Here is a 27,527-nt window from a genome sequence, read left to right as displayed (position 1 = left end):
GGTGGCTCAGTTGGTTAAGCGACTGCCTTCGGCTCAGGTCATGATCCTGGAGTCCCTGGATCGAGTCCCGCATCGGGCTCCCTGCTCGGCAGGGAGCCTGCTTCTCCCTCTGACCCTCCCCCCTCTCATGTGCTCTCTCTCTCTCATTCTCTCTGTCTCAAATAAATAAATAAAATCTTTAAAAAAAAAAAAAAAGAAGTGTCAGATGACTTAGAATGACTTGGAGACTTTTCTAAACTGGATAGAATTTTGAGTTAAGAAGAGTAACTAACCCTACCAAGTGAGAAGGGAATATCATCATTCTTAACTATTTCACATACATTTTCTTGTTTAGTCCTTTTAACATTAAATTCTTATAATATCAATACAAGACGTAGGTATTGTTATATCCATTTTAAAATAATGGAAATTGAGGGCCAGGAGGTTAAGCCATTTGCCCCAAGTCATAGGGCTCATCAGCGGTAACACTGGGATTTGAACTTAGGACTCTGGGATTCCAAAGCCCATGCACACTCCATTGGAACATGCTGAAAATTCCATCACTGCAAATTCTCAGCAACTGAAGGTCTTGTAAACATTTCTTAATGAGACATTGTCTATTTTTCTTTAGCGATAATATGATGTTTTCATTATTAGCAGTCCTCTTTCCAAATGAATTTATCCTTTTTTTTTGACTATCTAAAAGAATCAACCGGACGTAAGTAGGGTTTCTGACCATTGATCTATATGGTATATTACATAACATAAAAGAATAATACAGTTATCTCCAGCTAATACACAGGGTTTCCCTGTTTTTGTTTTCTTCTGTCCACGCCCTACCTTTGAAAATAAATGGTGTTTGAACCAATGCATAGGACAGAATTTCCTAGGAAGATTCCATTAAATTAGTTTTCTATTTAATAATATTTTACTCAACAAATATTTATTGAGAACCTACTGTGTACCAGGAACTGTTGTAGGCACTAGGGATAAAACAGTGGACAAAACAGAAGACAATCCCTGTCCTCATTTTTATTCTACTTGAGGGAAGACAACTAAAGAACTGTATATACACACACATATTACACATATTATATATATGTACATATTACATATATGGTATGAGAGGGTGGGTGATGAGCCCTGAGGAGAAAAATGAAACCGTTAAAAACTAATTTATAGAGGATGCTCAGACCTCTCTGTTAAGATGATGTTTTCTGGAACACCTTAAGGTGGTGAGGTAGTAAGCCCAACACCTTAAGTTTTGTTTGTAAAGTACCACTTGACTCAACCCCTCCTCCTGGTTCCTGTCAAAGACGTGACCCGGGGTCCCCATGTTGGCCTGTGTGTGTTGTGCCCTGAGCAGGGGCTCCCAGCTGAGGGAATGAGTGGGGGCTGAAATCTAGCCTGTATTCCTCTTGCCAAGCCTGCAGCCATGGGGCTGCATCTGACCAAAGTGGGGGAGCGCCATTTTGTAATTCTTGAAAAGGGGCCTATTGGTCCTGGATGAAACAGTATGGCGGAGTGAAACGCAGCAGACACACAGGCTCCTGTCTGTCTTTCCAGAAGGGGGGAGGTCGGTGGGTGACCCTCCCTCACATAACTGTAACTAACCCTGTGCAGCCCCATTCCAATTCCACAGCCATTCTTTCATCTTATTCTCTTAATAACCCTCTGAGGTATGTCCGCTGAGCCCCATTTTCCTTCTGAGGAAGTTGAGGCCAGGAGGTTAAGTGATGTGTTGAGGTCAGCCAGCCATCGAGGAGCTGGGCCAAGAGGGGATTCCAGCCTGATACCAAATCTGGCACTCTTTGTGCTGCCCTTGAGGTGTCAAGAGCTGATTGCCAATCCTGTAACTCCCCACCCCAACCCCTTGCTTTTTTGTACCTCCTGAGCCTGAAGCAGATCACTAGTTCAGAACCTCTCCTTGTGGCCCGGGACAGAGCGGGCGGCGGCCCGAGCTGCCTGGCCCAGGCTGAGGTCAGCCCCTCTGAGCCGCCGGCCAGGCCCTGTGGAGCCAGCCATGTTGTGGCTCTGAAACAAGACGCCTTTAGTGGTTCTCTGATTTTTTTCCCCTTCCCCACAGGAAGACAAATTGGGGATTTTATGAGCTGATGTAGCTGTTTACCCAGGGGCCGCGGGCAGACTGTGAGGGACGATTGATTAATTTTACATGCTGAGGGTACGGGTGAGAAATAACCTACTGGAAGTTGCCATTGGCAGCCCCTTCCCCAATGTCCAGGCCATGGGCTGGGGGCTCAGAGAGGCTGTCCTGGAAACACCCAGAAGAAAAAGGGCAGGCAATACCTCCCTGGGCTTCCATGTGGGTAGATCCACAGCCCCTCCTCCTCGTGTTTAGGAGGGAGGTTTAGGATAGTAGAGAGGCATCAGGCATTTGTGGTGTGCTGACCTGAAGGAGGTGAGGGACACTCAGCTCTGATTTAACTGTTCACATGCACCCTCCCGGGCAGGTGTTACTGTCCTCTGTCAGACAAGAGAAGCCTCAGAGAGGGTCAGGAACTGCCCACGGTCTCTGGCTGCTAGTACACGACCGGGATCCCACATCTGTCTGCCTCCAAAGCTTGAGCTCTTTATCTTTGAAACCCTGGCATTTCCAAGACAGAGCTGTGGGCCAGGGGTGCTGCTTCTCTTTGTCTGCATTCTTAACTTTCTGTGCAGGGCACATAGTAGGGCCTCAAAATACCTATTGAGCAGAAAATGTGGGAACAAATACCGGGACATTGTGAATTTGTAGGGTCCTGAGACATATTGGAGCTCAAAGGGTATCCTGTCCAAAGAGGACAACTATTTTACTTTCCAGAGGAGGAAACTGAGGCCCCAGGGAGGGGCAGGGACATCTCCAAGGCCAGATAACCCATTTGTGGCCTGCAGGAGACCCCTGTCGGGCACTTATCCCATGCCCCTGGCTCATTGGGGTTAGTCACTGGGCTCCCTATGCTGCCTGGGGGGTCAGGAGTGGATAGTCCCAGCCCCCTCTGTACCATGTCATGCCCTCAGCCCTCTTCCTGTGTGTTCCAGAACGCTCTGCCAAGGGGAGAACAATCCCTTTGGAGGTGAGGAAGAGGGCAGGGTAGAGGAAGGATCTAGGAGGCAGGGAACAGGGCATGTGGGTGTAAGACCCTTCTCTTTCCCTCCCCCAGCACCTCTCCCTCCAGCCACGAGGGGCTGCTTATGGTGCACCAATGACAGTCTCTCTTCAGAAAGGGTAATTTCTCACGCTCTGCCTGCTGATTAGAGCTGGAATTTAAATGAATAACTGTGACCTTGTGGAAGTGCCCTAGTTATTCAGAGGCCCGATGAGGAAATAGGCCTCTTGCTTCGGTCCATCAGAGCCCTGGCAGGCGCAGGAGGAGGGGCTGCTGTCTGCCAGGGCCCAGAGGAGGCCCTGGCGTGCTGTTGCCTGAAGCAACCGACGGCCTTTGCTGGAGCCTCCCTCTGTCCGCTCTTGATCTCTGCCCTCGGTGTCCTCCCCCTTCAGTTTAAGTCATCTCAGGGCTGTCCGGGGAGAGTGGACCTGATTATTGATCCTGAACCCTGCCCTGTCTCTGGGGAGTCCAGCCTGAGGGACGCTGTTCTGAACCCGAAGTCAGGACGCAGCACTGTTGTGTCTGACTTGTGTGATGGACACAAAGGGTTTGCCCTAGAAGTTACTGCTCAGAGACGGGCCCCCAGACCCGCAGCACTGGCCTCACGCAGGAGCCTGTTTGAAAAGCAGAATCTCAGGCCTCACCCCAGACCTGCTGAGTCAGAATCTGCTTTTGACCGAGACGTCCAGGTGTACACACATTAACGCTTGAAGGCCCACTGACCTAAAGTGTTCAGCTTCTCCTCGTCTTTGGGGCCAGCGGGCTGTGTCTACTGAGGAAGGCATGGTCCACCACAGGAATGCCCCATTCCTTGCCTCTTCTCCTGGGCACAAAGTACGACGTGGCCCTTTTCTGGGTTGACAGGGGTTGGGAGGGTGACTGGGATTAGGGAAGGGAAAAGGAATGAACGCTTCCTGACCACTGAGTCTGTGACCGTCACTTTTCCAGCACTTTCCATGGAAGAGTTTACAAAGTGAGGCAGGGTAGCTCAGGATAGCACAGGGTTCCCTGAACTACTGCTCAGGGGCTAACTCCAGCCCGTGCCTGCTTCCATACGGCCTTTGAGCTACAGATGGCTTTTCACGTTATAAATAGTTGGAAGCAGTCAAGAGAATAATTTGTGATGCACATATTTTATGAAATTCTGATGTCAGTGTTCATAAAGTTTTATCAGAACACAGGCATGCTTCTTCATTTCTGTTTTGTCCCTGGCTGCTTTGTGAAGGCGGAATAGAGTAGCTGTGTGGCGTACAAAGCCTGGAAGACTTATCATCTGGCCCTTTACAGAAAAAGTTTGCCACCCCTGGGTTAGAGCACAGACTTGGAGCTGGATGCCTGGGTTGACATCCTGGCTTTCTCCCAGTATGAACAGTATGTGCTGTTTAAGTTACCTTCCCTTTGTGGGCCCTACTTTACTCATCTGTAAAATGGGGAGAGTATGTACCTACCTCACGGGGCTCTTGTGAAGATTAAGTGAGCTCGTGCATGTCAAGTCTTTAGAACAATGCCTGGCACATAGTAAGTCATGCATAAATTAGCTAGTTTTCTAAATTAGCTCATTTGATCCTTTCTACAAGTTTTCGTTTCACAGGTCAAGATGGCCTCAGAGAAGTTTAAAATGAAAGATATTCGTTTGCCTGTCTTGGTCTCCCACACTGTTCAGAGGCATGCTCCCAGTGCTGGAGAGCCCCTCAAAAGACACCTGCTAGGCTCCCCTTGTCGCACATTCTCTCCTATCTGTCCTGATCTTTATGCCTTCAGTGAAGAGGTCCTTCAGACTTAGATCCTGGCCACCACTGCTGTGAAATGAGGCTGAGGAACCCCAAAGAGCGGGGGGAGGCAAGGGGACCCATATTTACAGAGGTCCCACTGTATGCCAGGCACCCATCATGGATGAAGAGCCTGGGGCTCCAAGACAATAGATCCTTTGCCCAAGGTCAGAAGCAGGTATGGTAGGTACCAGGATTGAAACACACATCTGGGATTTCTGCTCTGTTATTCTGCCTCCTACTGGCTCTGCTACTTTCCCTGGGAGCTGTGTGGCCTTGGGTAAGTCATGAAACCTCTCTGGGCCTTAGGCTTCTTTTCTTTAATGTGAAGGGATTGAATCAGATGGCCTCTCAGGCTTCTTTCATTCTGAGGATCTATGATTAGGCCTCCAACTGAGATACCTCAGGGAACAGCAATCAGGAAAATGCCTTCTTTACCAAAGACTTACAGCTCCTAACTCCAGTGGTAACTGTAATATATTTTGTTTTTTCCTTCCTCTTCTTTTGAGCAATAGTCCCATTTGCTTTTCTCCCTTATTTATTAGGGAAAACACCTGACATTCATTGAGCTTGTATTTTGAGCCAGGCGCTAAAATACTGTTTTTGCATGCATCATTTAATTCTTCCGACATCCTCAGGAGGTAGATTTCGTTGTTAGATCCATTTCACCCACGAACAAATTGAGGCTCAGGGATGCCAACTCACCAGTTCTACCCAGTAAAAAGTGGCAGAGCAGGATGCAAACCCTGGTATGTCTGGCCCTGGAGATGACTCATGGCGAGTTCCAGCAGAATGTACATTCCACAAAGGTACACTCCTGTTCACTATTTCTGTGCTCTGGGCCCAGAACAGTGGCAATATAATGTAGGAATGGGATAATAAATACTGGCTCAATGAGTAAACAGTGCTTGGGACTCAGCTCTTAGTTTTACTCCTCACTTATCTGAAAAAAAGTCTGCTTTTTGTATAAGGGTTCACCCTGAGACAGAAGGTAATCGAATTTTATTCAGTGCCCATCTTGGGCTTGGGTCAGTGGAGAATGCAGGCAGTAGGGAATCCACCATGGCTGTGTATAATTGGACTGGAAGGGGGCCCTTGGCTGGGCTAACAGTGATCAGCTTCCAACCAGTTGCCCACGGGGGTCTCGGAAGACCCCCTCGGCTGCTGTAGCTCTTCTTGATGAATAAGTGTTAGTAGGGAGCTGCTTCCCAGCCTGCCTCCAGCTGTAGCTAACTCAAGGAAGCAGATCACTGGGCCTTGGTGCCTTTTTCTAGAATATTTTAAAATCACATCCTTTACTGTCCTGGCAAGGCTGACCCACTGGGGTGCTGGTTACAGTCTCAGTTTGTTTCTCAGTTCTGGAGGACAAGGTCAGAGTTAGAGTTGGAAAAACATTAGAAATAGTCTGTAATCTCAATGGGATAGTACTGCCCTCACCCCTGATCCTGCCAAACGTGTGCGGTGTATATTTATTGCTCCAATGATGAATGGGCATTGGTGGCATTAAGAAGCAATGCATGCTAAATGCATTGTACTGTGTGGGAGAGTCTCATTCAAACATTTGTATTCTCAAAATGCCATTGAGAATACTCTTCTGGACCAATTCCCTCCTTGTACAGGTGGGAAGCTGAGGCCAGAGAACTTCCATGTAACTCAGTTAAATCACACAGCTTGGTTATGGCAGCCTTGGAGACCCTCCCAGTCTGTAGACTTACCCTAGCAAGGTCTGGTAAGGACCTGGGCTAAGCTCGTCAGTTTGTGGGGCTAGATCTCAGAAGGGGTTGAGAGATGGAATACAGTTGAGAGTTGAGGACATGGGTCCCCTGTGGGGCAACTTAGATGACTGTGACCATGGAGGGAAGCATCTGAGGCTGCACTGGGAGGGTGGTCTGCTAATGCCGCCAGTTTGTTGGAAAATTGGCGTTGGCGAGAAGTGGGAGGCGGGGCAGAGAGAAGGCCCAGATATACCAGTCTTCTGAATAATGAGAGCAATGACTACATCCTTTCAAGCCCTTTCTGTGTTCCGTGAGCTGTGCTAAGTGCCGTTCATACATGGTTGCACATGATTGTCACAGTGATCCTGAGAAGATACTTTACAGGAAGGAGGCATGGAAGAGTTAACTTGCTCAAAATCCCATGGCTAGTAAGAGGTAGAGCTGGGATTTGAATTCACGTTTTGGAGGCTTTAGAGCAGTGGTTTTCAAAGTCTGGTAAGCATCAAAATCACCTGGAGAACTAATAAAGGAGACCCAGGTTCATTAAAGTAAGACATTTCCTCCAGGTGATTTTGATACGACCGAAGTTTGAGAACCACTGTTTTAAAGCAAGTGATCTGGAACGTAAAGGGACTTAAAGCTCCAGCATTAAGCACTATTTTCTACCTTATAAACATTAAGGGAAGGCAGGAAGTTGGGGGAGGAGGGCAGGTGGAAGGAGGGATGGAAGGAATGATTCTCCCTTCGAGCTCCAGTGACACCTTAGGTGATGGGCCTTGTAGTGATGGGCCATCGTAATACATTATAGTCAGGTGTGTATTGTCCCCCACAAGCCCCTTCGCTGGCCACTGTGGGCTTTTGAAGGACATGGAATGTCTTACTTTTTGAGAACAGAGATATATCCACGCCTGCATCCCCACTACCTGCCACATTGTATGTGCTCATAAAACTTTATTGTTAGAAACAGCATTTCAGGGATGGAAAAGATCCAAAAGGTTGTCAAGGCTCTCTGTGCAACTAATTTTTGAATCTCTTCTGTAAGAGTTCATTCAGACTTGGCTTGAACCCCTACAGTGCCGAGCAGCTCATTGCTCCTTTCGCCGTTCCATCCCGTTCTAAAGAGCACTGAATGTTCCAAAGCCTTCCTTATTCTGACTCACTCTAGCTTTTACCACCTGTGTTGCTTCCAGCCCTTGGAGACACACAGAATAGATCTAATTACACTCCCAGTGTTTGAAGACAGGGCTTTTTGTCTTTAAGGATTTTTTTTTTTTTCTAAAGGCCAAAACATCTCCAGTTTCCTTGGGCATTCTCATACAACGGTTTTAAGTTCTTTCATCCAGGGCATTGTTTTCTGAAAAATGACCTGCCCCCCCCCTTTTTTTTTGCATCCTTTCCAAAGAAGTATGCCCACACCACAAACAGTATTATGGGCATGTCCCAACCAGCTCATTATAGAGTGATCCCACTGTTCCCCATTTCTAGACTTCCTACATCTATTAATGGTGGCACCAAATACCTTTGCTTGTTTTTTTAATGACTATAGCATAAAGTTGAACTTAAAGACATTGAAAATCTTGACTATTTTGTGTGCACTCCTGCTAAACCATTTCTCTCCCCTTCCTGCACTGTGCATTGGCTTATATGACATAGTTGGGATCATTCTTTGATTTTGTTCAATTCAGCCCTGGATTTTTAAAATCCAGCACACCATGATCTGTTAGGGTAAGGTTCTTTCATCTAGCACATCAGTTGTCCCTTCCAGCTTCATGTCATTTATGAATAAAGAGCAATTTTAGAAAAGTTCATGACAGTTGAACTTCTTCTCCTTTGGGAAGGGTCTTTTCTAAAAGCCACAGTCACTGATCCTTTAACCCTTAGGGTGATAAGCATGACTGCCTCCATTTCTCTTCTTTCCATCATATCTATGCATGAGAAAACCCCAACCCACCTTCCCCCCTGAAGAGATGGAATAGATTGGGAAGGTGCTGCATATTTTCCTCTACCCCATGGTTATACCATACAGAGGCTATTGGGGATTCATGGGTGACACAGGAAGAAATAGTTTCTGTTCAGTCCAGCCACCAGACTGTAAGAACAAAGTTGGTCTAGAGGCAAACAGTGAGTGGGCTAAGTACAGTTATGTCCTACAAAGGGTTTAGTGGTGAGAATGGCACATGGTGGCATCATGGAAGGGCAAATCCAGAAGCTGGGACCTGGGTGGCACCTGCCTTGGAGAGTTAGCCACAGGCTCTCTTTGTCATCAGTCCAACTATTCAGTTCATCCCCAGTACTGTTCGGGCTCATAGAAAAGCCAGAAACATGTCCCAAGTATCAGCTCATGATTGCTGTTAGGTGATTGATTGAAACTTTGTTTAGTCTCTACTTTTTTGATTCTGGGTGGTGATCTCAGAGTATTTGAGCCATTTAAAATAGTCATTTTTGGGGCACCTGGGTGGCTTAGTCAGTTGAGCGCTGCCTTCAGCTTGGGTCATGATTTCGGAGTCGTGGGATCCAGCCCCGAGTCGGGCTCCCTGCTCAGTAGAGAGCCTACTTCTCCCTCTGCCTGCTCCTCCCCCTGCTTGTGCTCTCTCTTTCACTCGCTCTATCTCAAATGAATAAACTCTTTAAAAAAATAGTCATTTTTATAGGCCAAAAGCAGTCAACTATCAGTTTGATATGATTGAACCCAACAGTTACTTGGCCTCGTTGGAGATCATCTTGGTTCATAAAGGCATAGTGTCTTTGAGTTGGAATGGATTTTTGGTAGTTATCTCCAGAAACCCCACTCTGACTCTCTTCTATTGCATTTCTGGCAAATGAGGCTTCCCCTATTACTCGACCCTCTGTTCTGGCCAAATGTGCTTGCTCCCTTATCTTGCATGTTCAACTTTAAAAAATACTTGAAGGCACCTCTCATGTCCTTTTCTAGCTTGTTCTAGTTTGGGCTCTATGTAGCAGTTCCTGCAGCCATTCTGTATGTGACATGCTTTCGGACCCCTGACCATTCTGATTCTTCTCCTTTGGACACATTCTACCTTGTTAATGTCCCTCCTAGTGTATGGCACCATTCTCTGAACCAAACCCTAGGTTTGGCACATTCCGTGTTGAGAAGAGGTAGGACTATTGTCTTCTTTTTATTTTGGGGAGAAGTGGGGGATTGTGCTTAAGTGCCTTAAGATTCAATCTCACTTTTGCCTGTTCATATCCTTTTCGACCCTAATTTTGATATCTAACAAATTAGCTATTCTTTTCAACTTAAGTTCATCACAACATCCAGACACATGCCAATGAATGTTTTTAGCCAGGTCACTCATCAAAATGTTGAGCAGGCCTAAGTTCTGATATAAGCTATTAGTGAACCCCTGATAGAACAAGGACGCTGAAGTCCATGATGAAGGTCAGGGAATTGTCCAGGGAAGGGCTGGTCTTGGGCACCATTGTGGAAGTAGGTGGAAGTTTCTTTCCAGACCCACCTCTTCCCTTTAAATATTCCTCTCCCCTGTCCTACCCTGTCTCCTGAGTCCTTTCTCTATCCACAGTGGCAGACTTCCTCAACCTGTGACCTCATGTCTCTGTCCTTCCTGCACTCACAAGTCCCTATGCTGTCCCTGTCGTTGAAGGAAGATCTTAATTTGGCTTTCTGATGACCTCACATCCAGGACAGTGTCAATGGCTGGGGAGCCTGAATGTGTCTCATGTTCAGATTTGCATTTTAATGAGGGGAGATGGCTTAATAACCCTAAGAAATGCCCCAAAAGGAAAAGCTTCATGTTTTAGTAGAATCTTGGGATGGGGCTTGGGGAGAGGGAGATGGTGGCTCCCCACAGTGCTCCTTATATCATGCTGGACCAGAGTTATAAATGAAGTTGAATTAGCATCCAGGCACTATTTTCTGCTTCTGAATTCTCCAAGACATGTCTCCTCCTTTCTCTACTAGCACTGAAGGAGGTAGGGTAGCTAGTTTAAGGTTATCATCACAGTCTGGAGAGTCCATCCGCTGGCTTAGAATCCTCACTTCACCCCTCATTAATTAGTGTGACTTTGGTTCTAGGCCTTGGTTTCCTTACCTGTAAAATCAAAATCATAGCAACTGGCCTTTCCTATAGAGTTATATTTAATGAGATGACACATAGCCATGCTTTGTCTATAGTAAATTGTCAACAAATATTAGCTGCTGTCATAATTCTTTTTCACAAGTTCACCAAATTTCTTCTTTTAAGTGCTTAAAGTGTTAACACGTGTGTTTCTTCTTTCTCCTTCTTTCTTTCCCAAATTCCCAGTCACCTTATAGTGATCACAATCACTTGTGGCTTTTCTTCATTGGGCCCCACCCCCTACCACCTTCACAATCTCCTTAGTTCCTCTGGAAATATCAGTGAATGTTTCTATTACCTTCTGATTTTATGTAATTACTCTTTTAAAAAGTCCTTGTGGCTTCATAAGAATTCAGTGTTAGCACTTGGTCCTTGTAGCAATTAGTGACATTTAATTTCTCTACTTCAGTATGGAAAAAGAGATGATATATGTGGATTTTGTACTGGGATAAAAGTTACCCTGAAAGTGAGTGAAAGAAAAGTCTTGGTAGAGATAACCTGCTTTTTTTTTCCCCCTGAATCTTTTTTTTTTTTTTTTAACCCCATGAATGACTTCCTTCTTCCCTTGAAATACTTTCCCCACTTAGGCAAAATGAAGGAAGGTAGGGTGGATTGAAAACCGTCTGAGGTGGGTGGGATTATAGGTTTGAGGGGGAAACAGTATTAGCTTAAATTATGAAGGCCTTCAGCTTCTGGCCTGGTTCCTGAACACTGCATCTTCCTCTTGCCTGTTTCAGTAAATGGTTTCTATTGTCTGTATCAGTCATTCTCATGACAGGCTTCATGATGCACAGCCACTTACAAATGACTTTCCTTTTGTAGCCATTTCCATTCTCCCAAGCTGCAAAAGCTGCTATCTCCATGGGGATTTTCCCAAAGGATGTAGCAGAGTTTAGAGGGCCATACGTATATTTTGCATATAATTTACATATGATTTGCAGTCTGTTCTAAGGCAGTTTCAATTTTGTATGTCTTACCTACTGGTGATCTCTTCCTCTTCTTGTTCTTACATCTACCCTGAGAACTTGTGCACAGAGATAGGTAGGCACAAGAAGGGTGGAATATAGCACTAGAGAGAGTGAGGGGAAGGATATACATATGAGACATCTTGTTGGGATCCAGAATGGTCCCTGGATCCAGCTGGGGTATCACTCTGTCAGAGTGTGACATCTAGATAGGAGACACTTCACTTGCTTTCAAATTTTTGATAATTTTTTTAAAAGGCATTGTAGTTCCATAGGAATTCAGTGTTGGCAATTCTCAATATCCTTCCTGTCAAAGGCTCATCCAAGCCCATTTCCTATTCCCTACCCTCCACTAGGTGAACTTTTATAGAGCTGGCTTTTGAGTCTGAGTTGAGGATCTATTCAAATCCAGAGCCCATGGTGAGATTGTTGTGAAAGATGCTGTCCCTTTTGCTTCCCTGAGTCCCTGTTCCAGGCCATGTCTTCTCTTGAACATCACACCAGAATAAATGCCAAACTCCAAACCCAGCCAGTTGCTAGTCCCAGGGCCAGCTGTGTAGCCGGGAGGGCTGTGGCTGACCTTCTGTTTCTGAGGTCAATGAGAAGGCCAATCTTCATTTTTCTCCCTTCCTCAACAACCGCACCGATAACACACACACAACATAGATTCCTTTTTTTCCCTTACTAATTATACCCTTCTCAGTTAAGATTTTTTGAGCATTATTTTCTGTATCTATATTTGAAAGCTATATAGTTCCTTTTTCTTTTTTGAATGTAAAATTTTATTTTAATGTTGAATATGTTGGGGAAAAAAAAGAACCTCCAAGATACCTTAATACCCCTCCCATCTCGCCCAGGTTAAGACTCAGTACTCTAGCCCCTTTTTCTTGGAGGATTCATTGACTTAGCTTCTTCCATGAAGGGGCGGTGATACACCCTAATATTTGTCTTGACTTTTTCGCAGACATTAGTCCTACATTTTAAAACACATCTTAGACATTTTTGCTTGAGTGATTCTTCTGTTTCCTCAACTCGTTATGCCTAAAACAGAACTCATCATTGCCCTCATCCCCCATTCATCTCCCACCCCACCTTCCTATTTCTGACAGTGTTCACTCAGCCTCCCATCCACTCCTCTGAAGCATCTCATCGGTCACCCAAAGCCTCTTGGATCCTCTTTTTCCTTTTTCTCCCCACTACCACAATTCTAATCTAGGCCCTCTGCCTATGACTGATCTCTCTGCCTCTGTCTCTTTCCCTCTCATCTATCCTGTCCGCACCATTGCCAAAGCAATCTTCCTCAACATCATTTTCCCTGGGTCATTCCCCTGCCCATGAACCCTCACTGTGTCCCACCAGCTGTAAGATCAAGTCCATTTTCCTTAGCCTTGAAATTCAAGGACTTCATGCAATGGTTCCTACTCTCATCCTTAAGATCACCTTTCATTTCTTCCTTATATGAACTGTCTACCTGTGTTTGTTATTATTTGAATAGCATGTATTACCTGCCTACCATGTGCCTGGCATTGTCCTAGGTGCTTCTGAAAAGCTGAACTGGAAAGTCCTTACAAATTTATTCTGTGGTCCTGGGAGCTGGCGGTGTTACCTGAGTGTCCTCCATCTCTCTAAATCCTAAACCATCTTCCAAGATCTATTTCAAATCTCACTTTCCTCCAAAAACCTTTCCTGTAAATCCAGGGCCCTCCTCACAGTCCTGTGGTCTTTATTGTCTGAATTCATCATCTGACATGTAGTAATGACCCATTCATTCATTCCTCATTCAGTCACCAAACAGCTACTGAGCACCGACTCTGTGTCATTTGCTGCTAGCTCTTGTGCTAGTTGTTGCCTCACACATCAGTGTATTTTTATAGCATAGTAAAAAATAACAACAATAATCCTTATAAAGCCCTTATCATGTGCAGGCCCAGTTTTATGTATATTCACTTATTTAATCCTCAAAACAACCTATGAATTTGGCATGATTGTTATCCAAATTTTGCAGATAGGGAAATCAAGGCGCAGAGATGTTGAGGGTCACAAGCTAGAAAGTAACAAAGGTAGGATTCAAATCTGGCTCTGAAGTCCTTGATCTTAACCCCTATACTTCACTGCCAGGAATCAGTAATATATATCATATGCATGTTTATGTAAATATAAACGCATAACATCTTCCCACTTAGACTCCAAACTCCTAGAGGTTAGTGACCATCTACCATAGTCGTCTGTATCTCCGCTACCTTATCCAGTCTTTGCATATAGTAGGTGATTGAATCACTTGGTTGGTTGATCGTTGGTTCTTCCATTCATTTGAAAGGAAGGGTCTGAAATTTTTAACAGCAGGTAGGAGTGTCTGGGGATAGAAGGGGACAGAAACAATTTCAGAATAGACCTAGACACTCTGGAATTCTTGGGTTCCAGCTCTTAATTCTGCAAGCTTTGAGGATAGATTTGTACATGAGAAGATACCGATGTAAAAGCTCTTGAAAGTGGAGTAGAATTTCCTTCTCCAAAAGCAAAACTTAAACCATATTATGGTGGCACAGTTTCTCCCTTCCATCGTCCGGTTTCTTGTCCATTTTGCTTCATTGCCTGCCAAACCAGTTTTAACATCGGGATCCCAGATCTGCATTCTTGGCCTGATATTTCTATTTAAGATTTTCATAAGTTGAAGGATATGAAGATTCGAGTTGCAATACTGCAACTACATATGTAGCTTAATAAAGCCTGGTAAGTATATATTTGAATTGAAAAAACACAGGTGGTGGGTTATTTGCATTTTAAAAGAACTCCTTCTTTTACAAAAGGATCCACTGCCGGGTTCCATTAAATATCCAATTCCTCTTAGTGCATTCATCATACAGTTTAATTTACCAAAATTTGATTTATATACCACTCAAGTTCTAGTGAGCACGGGAATCACTTGGGTAACTTGCTTAAAATTCAGATCTTTCCCCAAACTCCTCCCCAAGATTCTAATTTATTAGATTCCTTGGTTGGGGCCCAGGATCTTCATTGTTAATAGGCATCCCCAGGTGGTTGATGTAGGTGGTCAGTGAAATACACTTTGGGAAATGCTGCTTTAAAGAAACACATGCAGCACATAGATGGGGCCCACCTGTAGTGCCTTCTCCAGGGCTTCCAATACCCCTTATGCCAATTGTCCTATTTACTCTTCATTCAGCACATTTTTTGAAATCTCTGAGTCAAAAAAAGAAAAGACTATACCACTTCTCTTCTACTTCTTGTCTGAGCTGTTAAACATCTTTCACTGTAAGTGTGAAATGTTTGTCCTTTCATTTTTGAATTTGAAAAAAAAAAAATGTAAACTCCCCTCCCCCCAACTGTATGTAGATAGAATTGATGTATAACATGGTGTAAGTTTAAGGTGTACAAGATGTTGATTTCATACATTTAAATACTGCAGAATGATTACCACCATAACATTAGTTACCCACCTCCATCCGGTCATATAATCACCATTTCTTTTTCGTGGTGAGAACATTTAAGCTGTCCTTTCTTAGCAACTTGCAAATATATAATACAGTATAATTTTCTTTCCTTTCTTATTTATTTATTTATATTAACATATAATGTATTATTTGTTTCAGGGGTACATTTCTTTTCATTTTTAACCCCTTCTTTTAGGTATCTCCTTGGATCTTCTTATTCTCATTTCTTAATTCTTACGACCCTCCTGTGAATTAGTCACCCTTCCATGTACCCCACCTGCATGCCCCAGGCTCTCCCCTTTAGTGCTCTTGATCTGGATGCTGAAGGCTCTGGCTTGGTCCAGAAATACCAGACATTTTAGGAATAGTGACTTTTTTTTTTTTTAAAGATTTTATTTATTTATTTGACAGAGAGAGAGATAGCGAGAGCAGGAACACAAGCAGGGGGAGGGGGAGAAGGAGAAGCAGGCTTCCCACTGAGCAGGGAGCCTGATGCGGGGCTCAATCCCAGGACCCTGGGATCATGACCTGAGCCGAAGGCAGAAGCTTAACGACTGAGCCACCCAGGCGCCCTGGAATAGTGACTTCTGCTAAGGTTTCTCTTAGCCAAACGTAGGACCCTTTGTTCTCTCTCCCTATTATTTTTTCCCCAAAAGGCCAAAAATTATTTTTTAAACTAAACAAATCATGAGAACGACTTACTTTGGCATGCTTCCATTCCTCCGTGAGTATTAATCTGGGGCCTCGAGAAATGAATGCCAGAAATGTACATTTAAAATGTGATTATAGTTTAATGAAATTTGTTTAAAAACTAGATTCCATAACATTTATGGCACATGTATCTATGTATTTAATATCTCATTGATCTTTTTAAAAGTCAGTTGCTTGACCCATATTTCGCCTCTGATTACTTTTCTAAATCTCTAGTAATCTCCAAAAACATTTGGGGATTTCTATACTTCAGAGATTTTTCTCCTTTATTAATCCCGTATATCCCTGAATTTCACTCTGGGTAAAGGTTCTCTGGGGTGATCTGGAGTTTGTCAAATATCTCCAGTAATAATAAAAGCAATGGGAGAGCAAACTGATGCTGTTGGTTACTGGTTGGAAATCTTTTTTTTTAATAGATTTTTCAGAGCTTATGCTTCCTCTGAAGTAATGAGCTCTTAATAACCTTGTTTGACTTCCTTAAGAACATAGCCAGAGGTTGTGCTGTTTGTTCTTTGGGACTTTGTGTACCTTCTTTAACCCATTCAGTGCTGGGCTGGGCCTCCCTCATCAAGGGCGAGCGACCTTCTAAAACAAGATGGTGGTGGGGAAGCAATGGAGGGCGGGGGTGGTGGTTGTCCCTGGGCTAAGACAAAGGCAAGAGGGGAAGTAGTTTCAGGTTGTCTGAGGAACCCTTGCAAGCAGGAACTCATTTAGTATGTCCAGCATGACTCCATTTTTGGAGAAGAGAATACAGTATCTAGAAAATAAAATTGGGCAGGAACCTCTGGATGGTGGATTACAACAGAGTTTTCTTTTTTCTTTTCTAAATTTTCCAAAGTTGCTACAGTGACCATGTATTACTGTAAAAAGCCATTTGAAAGAAAGAAGGAAACGTGCTCGGCCCGCCTCTTGAGTCTCCTTCCCGAGGGACCTAATCTTTAATAGATTTATTTCACATCCTAAGCATTGCGTGGAACAGTGTGGCGAGAGGAAGGCTCTCATGATGAGGCCCAGAGCAGTCCAGCAAACAGAAGGCTGTCCTTCAACTGGAGGCCCGCTGCTGTGCTGCCCGGCTTCTCAGCCTCGGTTGCATGCTCCTGAGTACGTGCAAAGGCCCTGCCACTCCTCCTTGCACTTGACACCTAAGAGACAATTGCATTGCGTTGGGAATTTTAACTGTGTCTTCTTTCTTTTTTCCTTCCCCTTCCCCTCCTCACCCCCGTCCCCGCTCTTTTCCTTCCTCAAGGCCTCTCCCACCTCATGATGAGTGAACAAGGTAGGTGCTTTGTGCTTGCGGCCCTGCAGCTGCCCTGAATTGCTTGCCTTTGTGCCTCTGGCTGGTCGCTCAGAGCCTCATTGTTGCTGGCAGCCCGTCTGCTGTCTGGTCCTCCTACAGCAGGGCCACCCTGGGGTTGGGGGGGTACCTTTCCCGATGCATCTTGGTTTCCTGTCCCCATCATCCCCTTGGCTTGTCCATTCTGCACCACCATTTGTCATCCCGGGCGCTGGCCCTGCTGGGCTGCCTCCAAGAGAAAAGCATGAAACAAGGCATGACGGCGTCGATAATGGGGGTGAATGAAGCTAATTTCCGAGCAACAGAGCGGTTAACTTCCTCCTGCTCCTCCCCGGGCCCCATGCTGGGCCCCGCGTGGTTGGGGGAGAGGAGCTGGGCTTCTCCCTGAATTTCACTCTGAGTAAAGGTTTGCTTTTTGTCTTCCCCTCCATCCCACTGCCCACTGTAATGACTTTCAGCCCCACATGGTCAATGGAAGCCCTTGGGGGTTTGACTGTTTTCAGTTTTATATAAAAGCAAAAACCACCGAAAGAACATGCTAATGTCTTCATGGCAGGACTCTAACTCATTATACACCCTGAAGAAAACTGCATATAAAGATCTGTAAATTCAGCATCTGCAACCTAAAATATTCAAATATGCAGGGAATGAGCTGTGCAGGAAATTCAGCTCAGCTAAGCACAGGGTGGGCTGTGAATGGAGCCTTTTTCTCCTAAATAAAAATTTTCCACATCATCAGCCTAAATCAGGATTCGAGAACTGAGCCTACTTAAAATTGTCTTTTCCTTCACTGTTCAATTGCTACTATTGTGTTTCTTCTGAGCCTTGAGATGATTGCAAGATTGGTCTACCTGCCTTGCCCTGACACCCAAAGCTTGTACTTTAATTTCTCTTGTCTGTTTCTTTTCAAAAAACACATGGGACTTTGGTGCCTCTTTTGGAGGACCAAAGAAAAGGGCAAGGCAGGGTCCATCTATGTTTTCTAGGTTTTTTTGATCTTTTGAGGAGGGTGGGGCAATCCTGAAGGGTCGCTCCCCTTCCCTGTTCCCTTACACTGGACCTATCAGACAGTGTTGCCATAAAGGGGAGTATGTTCAGATCAAGAAACCACCCAGGGCTGAGAGAAGTTTGCTTATGATGTCCAGGGAGCTGTGGAGGTGGGCGGTTGAGGGCATCCTGACTTGATAAGACAGTGTAGGGAGGAAGCATACCTTCCCAGTAGAATTGAATCCCCCAGACCTGAGCCAAGATCCACGACGTGGACTTGAGACTTTCATTGAAGATACGGTCTGGTATAGAGTAAGCGTCAAAAAAGAGTTGGAGGCAGGAGGTCGGGTGAGTTTGCCAGTGTTAGATGGAGCTCTGGAAGAGCCTGGGATGAAGCCTCGTTATTCTTGTCTGAGGGGGAGGGAAGTTATCTGCCGACAGCAGGTAACTAAGAAGCAGATATGAGTAGAGGATGTGCTTGATGTCAGCCTGTGTCTGGGAGTTTGAGAAAGTTAAGCACATCTCTGTAAAGCAGGACAACCCAGGCTCTCTGAATTGAAGGAATTTGGTGGCCTGACTTTGATAGCAAGTTCCACCAGAAAAAGCAGGCCCTTGGACTCCTGATGACAGACCTCCTTCTATCCTTTCTCACCTTGTGCTCCCCTTTGTTCTTTTGGGGTCCTCCTAGCTTCTGTAGTGGCCTGGGGACATGAGGGCATCATGAGGCTGCCGTGATAGAATAGAGCCTAGGCAGATGGGATAGATTGGTGGGAATTCTTTAATTTTGATTTGGATATTTTGGACCCTTCAGAGATACAGCTCAGGTATTTTGGAGGGCTCATTCCCAACAGTACGAACAACGTGTGGAGAATCTGTATTGTATACCACCCCCACTCTCCCACCCCCTCCTCAGCTTCTCTTGGCCCTCAGCATTGATGTGTACCTGAGTAGAGAATTCACACACACCCATGTATGCATGCTCTGGGCTAAGTCAAGAACTTTCTAGAAACAGAGTCTTTAAGCAATGAAAGAATGACAGATACTGGGAATTCCTCATTAGGTTTTCAAGAAAGGATGCAGAATTCTTCTGGGTGGTCAGTGCCTCTAAGTTTTTAAGTTGCAACTTGCAGTTTAATCTGTTTTTATGAAGGTCCTTTGACTGCATCACCCACCTCTCATGTGTTCCCCCACGTCCCACTCCCTTCTCTGTTCTTGCCCTGTGATGATTGCCCAAGAAACCAACTCTGCTTCCCACCTCTGCTGCTTTCCTTCCCCTATTCCTTCACCATGAAAGAAAGATTTCTGTCTGGTTCCCAGTGAATCTCCAGAATTGGTTTCTGATGCCTGAAAATACATCTAGAAATACTTCCCTGTGTTGTGTGTGCACCACTTATACATGTATGTGACACTCTTGGTCACCATTGGGAAAATCCCGGAGAACTTGGTTTCTCTGAGACTTTTCCAAACCAAGTTTACATCAGTGAAGTGTGTGCAGTTTCACATACATGTGGCTATGCAGTGCTTTTGCATGCAGACTTGGTCATGTTTCTAAGGACGGGCCTGGGAAGAAACGAATGGGAAAAGCTTAAACATGAAGCTGGTGGGGACAGCTGGTGAAGCTGTTTTGGCTTGTTTAGGCTTCACATTGTGCATTTGTCTTGGGCTGCTCTCTCAAGATACTATAGTGCTGTTGCCTCTACTGTTGTGGGTTTTTGTGGCATATGCTACATTTCTTTGTGTGTCTACAGTGTGCTGATGTTTTCCTCTCCCTGCTCTCTCTCTCTCTCTTTCTTTCACCGCCTCCATGGTGGACACCATGCTTCCTCTCCTTAATTGGACCTTCCACTTCATTTCTGTAGGTAGAAGTAAAGGTAGAGATGATTTTCTTTTTCTCATTATAACTATCAATCTGCCTTCTGAAATATTCATGTCTCCAAGGGGAATTGTCAATTCTGATGAATACAGTCCAGGCTATAACTGAGTGCTTTTAACAATGACTAAAAAAATAAATAAATAAAAAGCCAGTGCTATCATTTCCCTTCAGTGCACTTCATGTTCGGTGGTTGGGGATCATTCCGAGTTGGCCTGCCTCCCTCTGAATCCAGGATGGGACTTATCCATTATGGCGTGCTAGTTCTAGCAGGAACGGGGGACTCTGAAAGTTTAGTTATGCAGAACTATTTTACTTCAACATGGGACAGTCTGAGATTCTCTCCAAGTCAGTGTATTGAAGGAACAGGGGAGATGTGAAATGGTGTACTGTTGTTTCTATTCCTTGAGGACATCTGGAATTGGGGCCAACATCTGTGAGGGAAGGATGATAAGAAAAGGGAGAAGACTGGTGAATTGCTTGAAATGTAATGTGAAATTTGGGAGATACGCATGTATTGTTGTTTTATCTTCTGTGTTTCCTGCATTTGAGGGAGTGGAGATGTTCTGACTGGGGGTGATGGGCTAAGAAGGGTGGGACCGGGGCTGTGGGAGGACACGGGAATGACAATGCATTCCATCGGAAGGAGAACGTGGAGAGAGGTAACCCTGAATTTTCACTTCTGAAGTCAACCTTTTGCCAGGTAGGCAGGGAAAAGGAGAGGTGCTGAGTGGGTGGGCTTGCTCCAGTGCCCTGAAGGGGTTTTCAGCTTCACACATTTGGGGAGAGCACAATTGCAGTCAAAGATGTCAGAGACCTGAGCCCGAGAACCTGGCTCACAGCTCAAGCCGGATTCGCTGTGCAGCAGTGAAGGGAGAGGTTAACTGATAAATTATAAATATGTATCTGCATCCGGCTCTCCCCTCTTCCCTCCTCACTCTCCAGCCCTGTCTCCGTGGAGCTCTGTGCTGCAAAGACTGGCACATCACAGGGATGGGCAATGCAAGTTCTGGCATGAGGATGTTGAAGAAGGGGCTGACACGTTATTGAACATGCTGATGTGACGCGGGTCTGTGAACGGGCCATCTCTCTTTTGAGTTTTATGCTTTTCTGGATTTTTGGAGTTATGTGTGGCTACCTTGGAAGCGGTTTGGTCCTTTCCCCTTTGGAGCTGGCTGATTGCCTATTCTTTTTACACTCATCACAGGCGGGCTCATTCTCAGAAATACCTTCTTTTCTTTCTCTGGCTATTGCCGCTACCTCTGAGCTTGTCCTATGTACCAGCAACTGTGCCCTGTGCTTTATATGCCTTATTGCCCTTAATCCCCACACCTGTTGTATGACGTAGGTGATGCTGTTACTGTGGCTTTATGGATAAATAGAACAAGGCTCAGAGAGCTAAATTGCCTATGTCAGTTGGCTACTAAGTGGAAATAAAACCCAGAATCTGGGCCCCTAACCTCTGCTCATACTGCCTGTCTTAGATCTGAGGGTGCCTTCCATGGATGTGCCTCCCAACTCCTTCCCTGGCATGGACCTGTCTCAGGTTCCAGCCTGCTGCTTTGCATTCTCTGTAACACACGTCCGTATAAATATCCCACTACTGTGACCTTGGTATGTCTAAAGTCAACCTTCATATCATCTTCCTTTGGTGATGTCCCTATTTTAACTCATGGTGCCCCTGTCCTCCTCATCACCCAGACTTGAAAAACCAGGAATCGCTTTCTATCCTTCCTGAACTTTTTTGTGCCCTGGGTGAACAGTTGAGAGATCTTATTGAGATTCTCCTCTGGAATGTCCAGTGCTTCTCTACTGTTAACACCCTCGTTCAGTCCCCACATAGCCCTTATTAGATTATTGCCCTAGCCTAATTAGTCCTCCTGCCTCTATTCTCTTCCAGGCTGTCCAGTAACTGAGAACTGCTTAAGCTCTGCTGTCTGCCACATGGAGTGCAGGATTAGCTATCTCACTTTCAAAGTCGTCCCTAATATGGCCTTATGTACCTTCAGCCTTCTCTCCTATTAATCTTAGATGCAAAATTGCTTCCAAATAGGATACTGGATAACCTTCCTGGGCCTTTCCTTGTCTCCTAGCTTTACTTATTCTCTTTCTCTCCCCTGTGACCACTCCTCCTCCCCTTTGTTCTGCCCATTGAAATCACACATAGATTTGATTTCCTAGTTGATGCTATCCTTGAGTGCTGCATTCAGAGATGAGCTCGCATTTCATGTATGTCTCTAATATTTTATATTAGAGTTATTTGGGAATTGGGCCACTCCACTGTACAAGATGGGCAAGTATGTGGAAGGCAAACATATTCATTTGTTAATGTCCAGATGTGTCTAGCCTTGTAGGTTGCATGTGGAAGGGACTCAAAATCTCTAATCTTTCTTAGCCTGCTGTCAGTCATCATCCTAAAAGTGAAAATAAAGCAAAATTAAAATTAAATCGTATCATGTAGCTCATCCGTTCAAAAGCTTTGGGGGAAGGATTCTCATTGTATAATTGTCCATGTGCCTCCCCAGCTTTATTTTCTACAATATTTTCCACTCCACACTATCACCCCTGACAGTCCCCTGTCTCCTGAAGTCAACAACTCACTCTGCTTGAATCCACATTATGGTTTCCTGCCTTCAGTCTTTGGCCTGAGCTCTGTCCTCTTTCTTGAATGTCCTTGGAACACCCTTCCCCTCCTTGTCATCCTTGAAAGCCAAGCCTCCTAGGTGTGCCAGACTTTGTGCTTCTGTTATAGAGTACGTGTGCCAAACTGCCTCGAATCCGATTTACTCATGTGTTTCAGGCAGCCTCTCCCAAAAGGACGAGGCTGCGTCTTGGCCATTTCTGTCGCCCACACCGCACTGAGCTCAGTATTTGGTCCAGAGTTGTACACCAACCTGTGCCCCTTATCTAGCCTCATTACCCCCCAACCAACTGAGCAAAGAAGCCCCAGTGAGTCATGGAGTGAGACCAAATGTTCTGGTTTTAGTTTTCTCCTCACCCAGGCCTTCTCTTGGCCCTGTGTGTACAACTGACAGAGGGAAATGGTCACAGATTATATCAGAATAAAAGCGGGAAAGATCTTTGGATTTATTCTTAGGAGATTGTCAGAGAAAAGCAAACCTCAGATCCTGTCACTCTTTAAAGCTGAGCAGCAAAGCAGTGAACCCACAGTGGAAAGAAACATAAAGTGAAATCTACAAGCCCGAGCAGGAAGTATGTGCATACCTATAGGCTATAATGATAATCACCACATTCAGGAGGCCTTTGGGCTACACCAAGCCAAAAGCAAATGTGACTACCTGGAAGTGGCTGACCAGAGGAGGTACTCAGCAACCCGCCTTGCTCAGCTTTTTTGACCTGATTTTGACAGTCTTTGTTTAAATGTTGAGTGTGTTTTAGCTTCTATCCTCCTTTTCTTATTGACTTAGCGATTGCCCATTCTGGGTTAGGTCACCAGATACTTTTCCTTGAAACTGAACTTGGGGTAGGTGTTGCAGCATCAATTGTCAACAGGGGCCTGATAGGTATCATCAAGGAGCAGATCTCAGATAAGAAAAATCCTGGTGTAAGATCACCAGTAGAGAGTGATGGGGACCATGGCAAACTGGGGCGCACACATCCTGTCGAGGGCAGCAGCCTCTACTCTGTTCCAGCTGATTGCTGCCATGAAGAATGTATGCCCAGTGTCACCAGAGCCTCAAGAAAAGCCAGAAGTGGATTTTCTAAAAATGTCAGTTCATGGCATCTTTCGTTTTATGTATGTACATATGTATGTATGAACACACTGTAGGCCACAAGCTACAAGCTTCTGACCTTTGGCTTGAGGAAGAAGGAGTAAGGTATTCCTCCAAGATTTCTTGCTGAATGTCAATAGTGGGAAGTAGTCATTGGCAGCATGCTTGATTCAATTTCTCTTTGCCTGGAGCAGTGGTCGGGGCACAGGAATCTTTCCTGCCCTTGGCACTGCTGCCAGGAAGCCCCATCCATGTGTTGGGTGAAGTTGGTTTTGTAAAGTAGGGTAGGCATGCTTGTGGAGGGTATGGCAAATGCTGAGAATGACCAAGAAGAGAGGTAACAGACTGCAACAATGACCAAGAAGTGGCATGATTTTTAAATTACAAGGGCAGTGGGGGGCATTTACTTTTTATCCTTTTGCTTTACATTTATTAATGTATTATTACTGGACTAGATAGTGTTGACCCTAAGATCTACTTTAATCTGTCAGAACCTAAAGACCTCTTCCAATTTATTTGCACGTATTTTTCCCCATGTAGATTTGATCATTTGCCTTCCAGTGCTGAACTAATCAATATTGGCCAAACTGGAAAGAGCTAATCAAGCTACATGAACTCGAACGTGGTTTCATGTAGATTGTATTTTGCTGGTAATAACATTAAGAAAGCTGATTTGAGGAGTTGATCCCTCTCTTGTCCCTGCTAGGACCAGAGAGCCCTGCAAAGAAGTTACTGTTTTGATAGCCAACTGTTTATGCAAATTAGTAAATGCAATGCCAGCTACTAATTATGAAAATAAACTCATCTGTGCTCTATAAATATCTAATTATAATAAAATAGGGGCAATATTACATTTCCATCTCTTGCCTCATCTGTTTCTCATCCACTACTGGTTTGTCCTCTTGACAAGGAATAAAATCACTTTGTTTTTCAAAGAAGCCTGTTTTCCATGGTTTTTTTTTTTTTTTTTTTTTCCTTCTGATGTTTTGAAAGTCTGCGGGGGAAAATAGATTTATTTTCAACGTAGAAGTAAAATTGCCTGATTTTAGCAACTCTGTGTTTTTGACATTGATGTCTTTGAAATGGTGCTTTAAAAATATGAAGTGTTTTTTTAAATTTCCTTGTTTAGAAATTTTCATTGGACAGTGAGGACTTTTTTTAAGAACAGTTTCTTGGAGTTTTTTTTTTTTTAAATGTTAATGTGAGCAGATTTATTAGTAAAATGTATGATGGATCAATGGGATGTTTCAATTAAATTCCAATCGACCACATAAAGGAAAATATTTTAGATTTCTAAGCAACATGCTTATTTACTCCTCAATTATCTAATCGATCACACACAGATTTTATATCTGTGTATATATATCATAAAACACTCTCTCCTTGAAAGTGAATAGTGCTCCACTTGCATAGACTTTAATCAAACCCAGTTGGTTAATCTTAGAGGCTGTATAATTTTCAACTATGATCTCTAGGTGGACACATATAAACTTAACTTTGATAACACCTACAGGTAAAGGACCCTTCGAATTAAATTGTAATATGCTTATGACACATCATTTATAAAGAGAGAATTCAGAAGGGTAGCGTGATGGAAAAAATATTTAATAAGAGAACAAGCAAATGTGTTGCCTTGTGTGCTTGAGCTTGTATACATCATGGTCTATTTCTCAGGTGTGCAGGGCAGTGTGGTATATCTGGGTATAGGTACAGTTTCTCCAGATACATATTAACAGGTTTATAATGGTTGAATGTTTTCTCACATGTGGCTTCCATGTGTGGTATACTGAAGAGAATACAGTCCAGGAGGGCTGTGCATCTGAATTTAGCATATTGTCTGCTATAACACTGATGTTTATTCACCACTCAGCAAATACTGACAGAGAGTCAACTATGTGCTGGGCCAGGTGCCAGGTGTTGAGTGCATAGGGCTGGCCGCGCAGATAAAGGCCCGGCCTCCGACACTTGGTGACAGTCCATAGCAGTTTGAAAATGGAGCACTGGGTGTTATATGCAAACAATGAATCATGGAACACTACATCAAAAGTAATGATGTAATGTATGGTGATTAACATAACATAATAAAACAAATGAAAAAAAAAGCATAAAATAAAAAAAACGAAAACGGCTTTCAGATGTAACAGCTACCTCTCCTCCCAAAGTTTTAAATAAACTCAGTGTTCAACGTATTAATATATCTGGAGTTTTAAAATTAATTTTACGAATTTATCTTAAAGGGAAACTGTCAGGTAATAATTCAGTTCAAATCACCCACCCTTTAAATTCTCGGATGCAGAGAAGAGAATATTCTTTGCATGTGAGTAAGCAGGAATTTTTCATTTATTCCTTTGCTCGCTTATTGGGAGAGAGCACACACAGCGTAGAGTATGTAAAATCCACACTCTTAAGTGTACAGCTGAAATATTTAACCTATATATGCCCATGTCAGTGCCATTGGGATCGAGATAGAATACCCATCCTCCCCCATAAGGTTCTGTCCTGCTACTTTCTGTTACTTATTTTTAATATAAGTATTCTGCACTCCAAAGCTGTGCATATTCCATGTAGTAATCAGCAGGCAGGCTCCAGAGTGCTTTCATTTTCATTAAGAATGGCCAGCCTTGTGCGAAAGGGAGGCATTGTGGTTTTTACTGTGTGTCAACAGTCACAAACGTTGTCCTTCCGTGAGGCGTAGCTTTGCTCTGTCTTTGATGGCACTCGGATTTCCTTCTGCACAAAGAGAACATCTAATTGATATCATTGGGTTTTGTTTTTCTTTTTTTTTTTCCTAAGGCATTAGTGGCTAGTAGAACAGCAGAGGTAGAAAAGACCATATGTTTTGTAAAAAGCCAGACTAATAACACTTTTTGATGGACGTCTGATTTTTAAAAGTGCCGTATCTTTCATTAAAATTTACATGAGAAGTAGGGGCACGGGCGGTGACATGAAAGCTAATGCAGCTTGCACGTCTTGACATAATAACAATCACAAGAAACTGGAGATTCCAGATGGCAGCTTGGCCTTTGCCATCCTTTTAATAAGCTACTAACTGCTAATTATTTCACTCTTTTGGGCAAGTTAATTTACTGTTGACTCTTAAAGAGATATTGCTCTTTTTCTCCCTACACCGCAAAAATCAGAGCCCTTTCACCTAGAGCTGTCACAAGTGCTTCCCTGCAGGTTGAAAGCTTGTCAGCTGATGGTAACAATGATGGCAAGTACTAGGGGGGGAAATGTTGCTTAATAAATAATATTTTCTTATATTCTTTTAATTTAGAAAAAAAAATTTTTTTTTGTAAATGTGCTTGGCTAAGGATCCATTGTGTGCGCGTGCATGTGTGTAAGAGCAATAGATCAGGGAGCCCATACAAGGAGAGGATCTGGAATTTGGAGCCTGTTTAAGAGTGAAAGAACAGCTGCCTTTTAAATGGTTGCTAATTCTGACAATGCTGTTTTGTGAGTGTGTGATTTTCTGTGATAGCGGTTAGGAGGGATGATGGTGTGTAATAGCTCACTTCCTAAGCTTTATGGTAATGTAGCACAGTGATGAAAGAGAGCGGGGTCTGCATGTTCTGGAGCCCTTTTAAATGAAGAGCCTGCAGAACAAACATGTTTTTTCTGTGCTTCGACTTTCTTAGGATGATTTCATATTTTAGCACAGACGCAGATTATTAAATAAGTGTGCAAGTGGGCTTGGACGCATCAGGAGTGTTTGGAAAAGAACCTTGTTTGCAACGAGCTGTCTGACAATCAAAATATTTACTTAAAGATAAGCTAATGAATGTGTCTTGCAAATGCCTGTGGATCCATTATTGAAATGAGAATCAGTTCTTTGGCTTGATACTAT

At 44.0% G+C, this 27,527-nt stretch overlaps 1 protein-coding gene across 9 annotated transcripts in view; it reads left to right on the top strand.

Moving 5' to 3' along the window:
- NRXN3 (neurexin 3) overlaps window positions 1–27,527 on the top strand; it is a 1,456,830-nt gene that overhangs the window by 86,496 nt on the left and 1,342,807 nt on the right. For all 9 annotated transcript variants that reach the window (XR_014148330.1, XM_081830134.1, XM_081830131.1 and 6 more), the window contains exon 4: window positions 17,042–17,071. Coding sequence is in view for 8 of the 9 variants with exons in the window: in XM_081830134.1 (XP_081686260.1) it covers window positions 17,042–17,071 (30 nt within the window). In the remaining variant the exon portion in view is untranslated. The remainder of the gene's footprint in view (window positions 1–17,041; window positions 17,072–27,527) is intronic.

Source organism: Leptonychotes weddellii, chromosome 9 (assembly GCF_054177405.1).
Source record: "Leptonychotes weddellii isolate Sample4059 chromosome 9, ASM5417740v2, whole genome shotgun sequence".
Classification (NCBI taxonomy): domain Eukaryota; kingdom Metazoa; phylum Chordata; class Mammalia; order Carnivora; family Phocidae; genus Leptonychotes; species Leptonychotes weddellii.
This window is presented reverse-complemented; position numbering and strand designations above follow the sequence as displayed.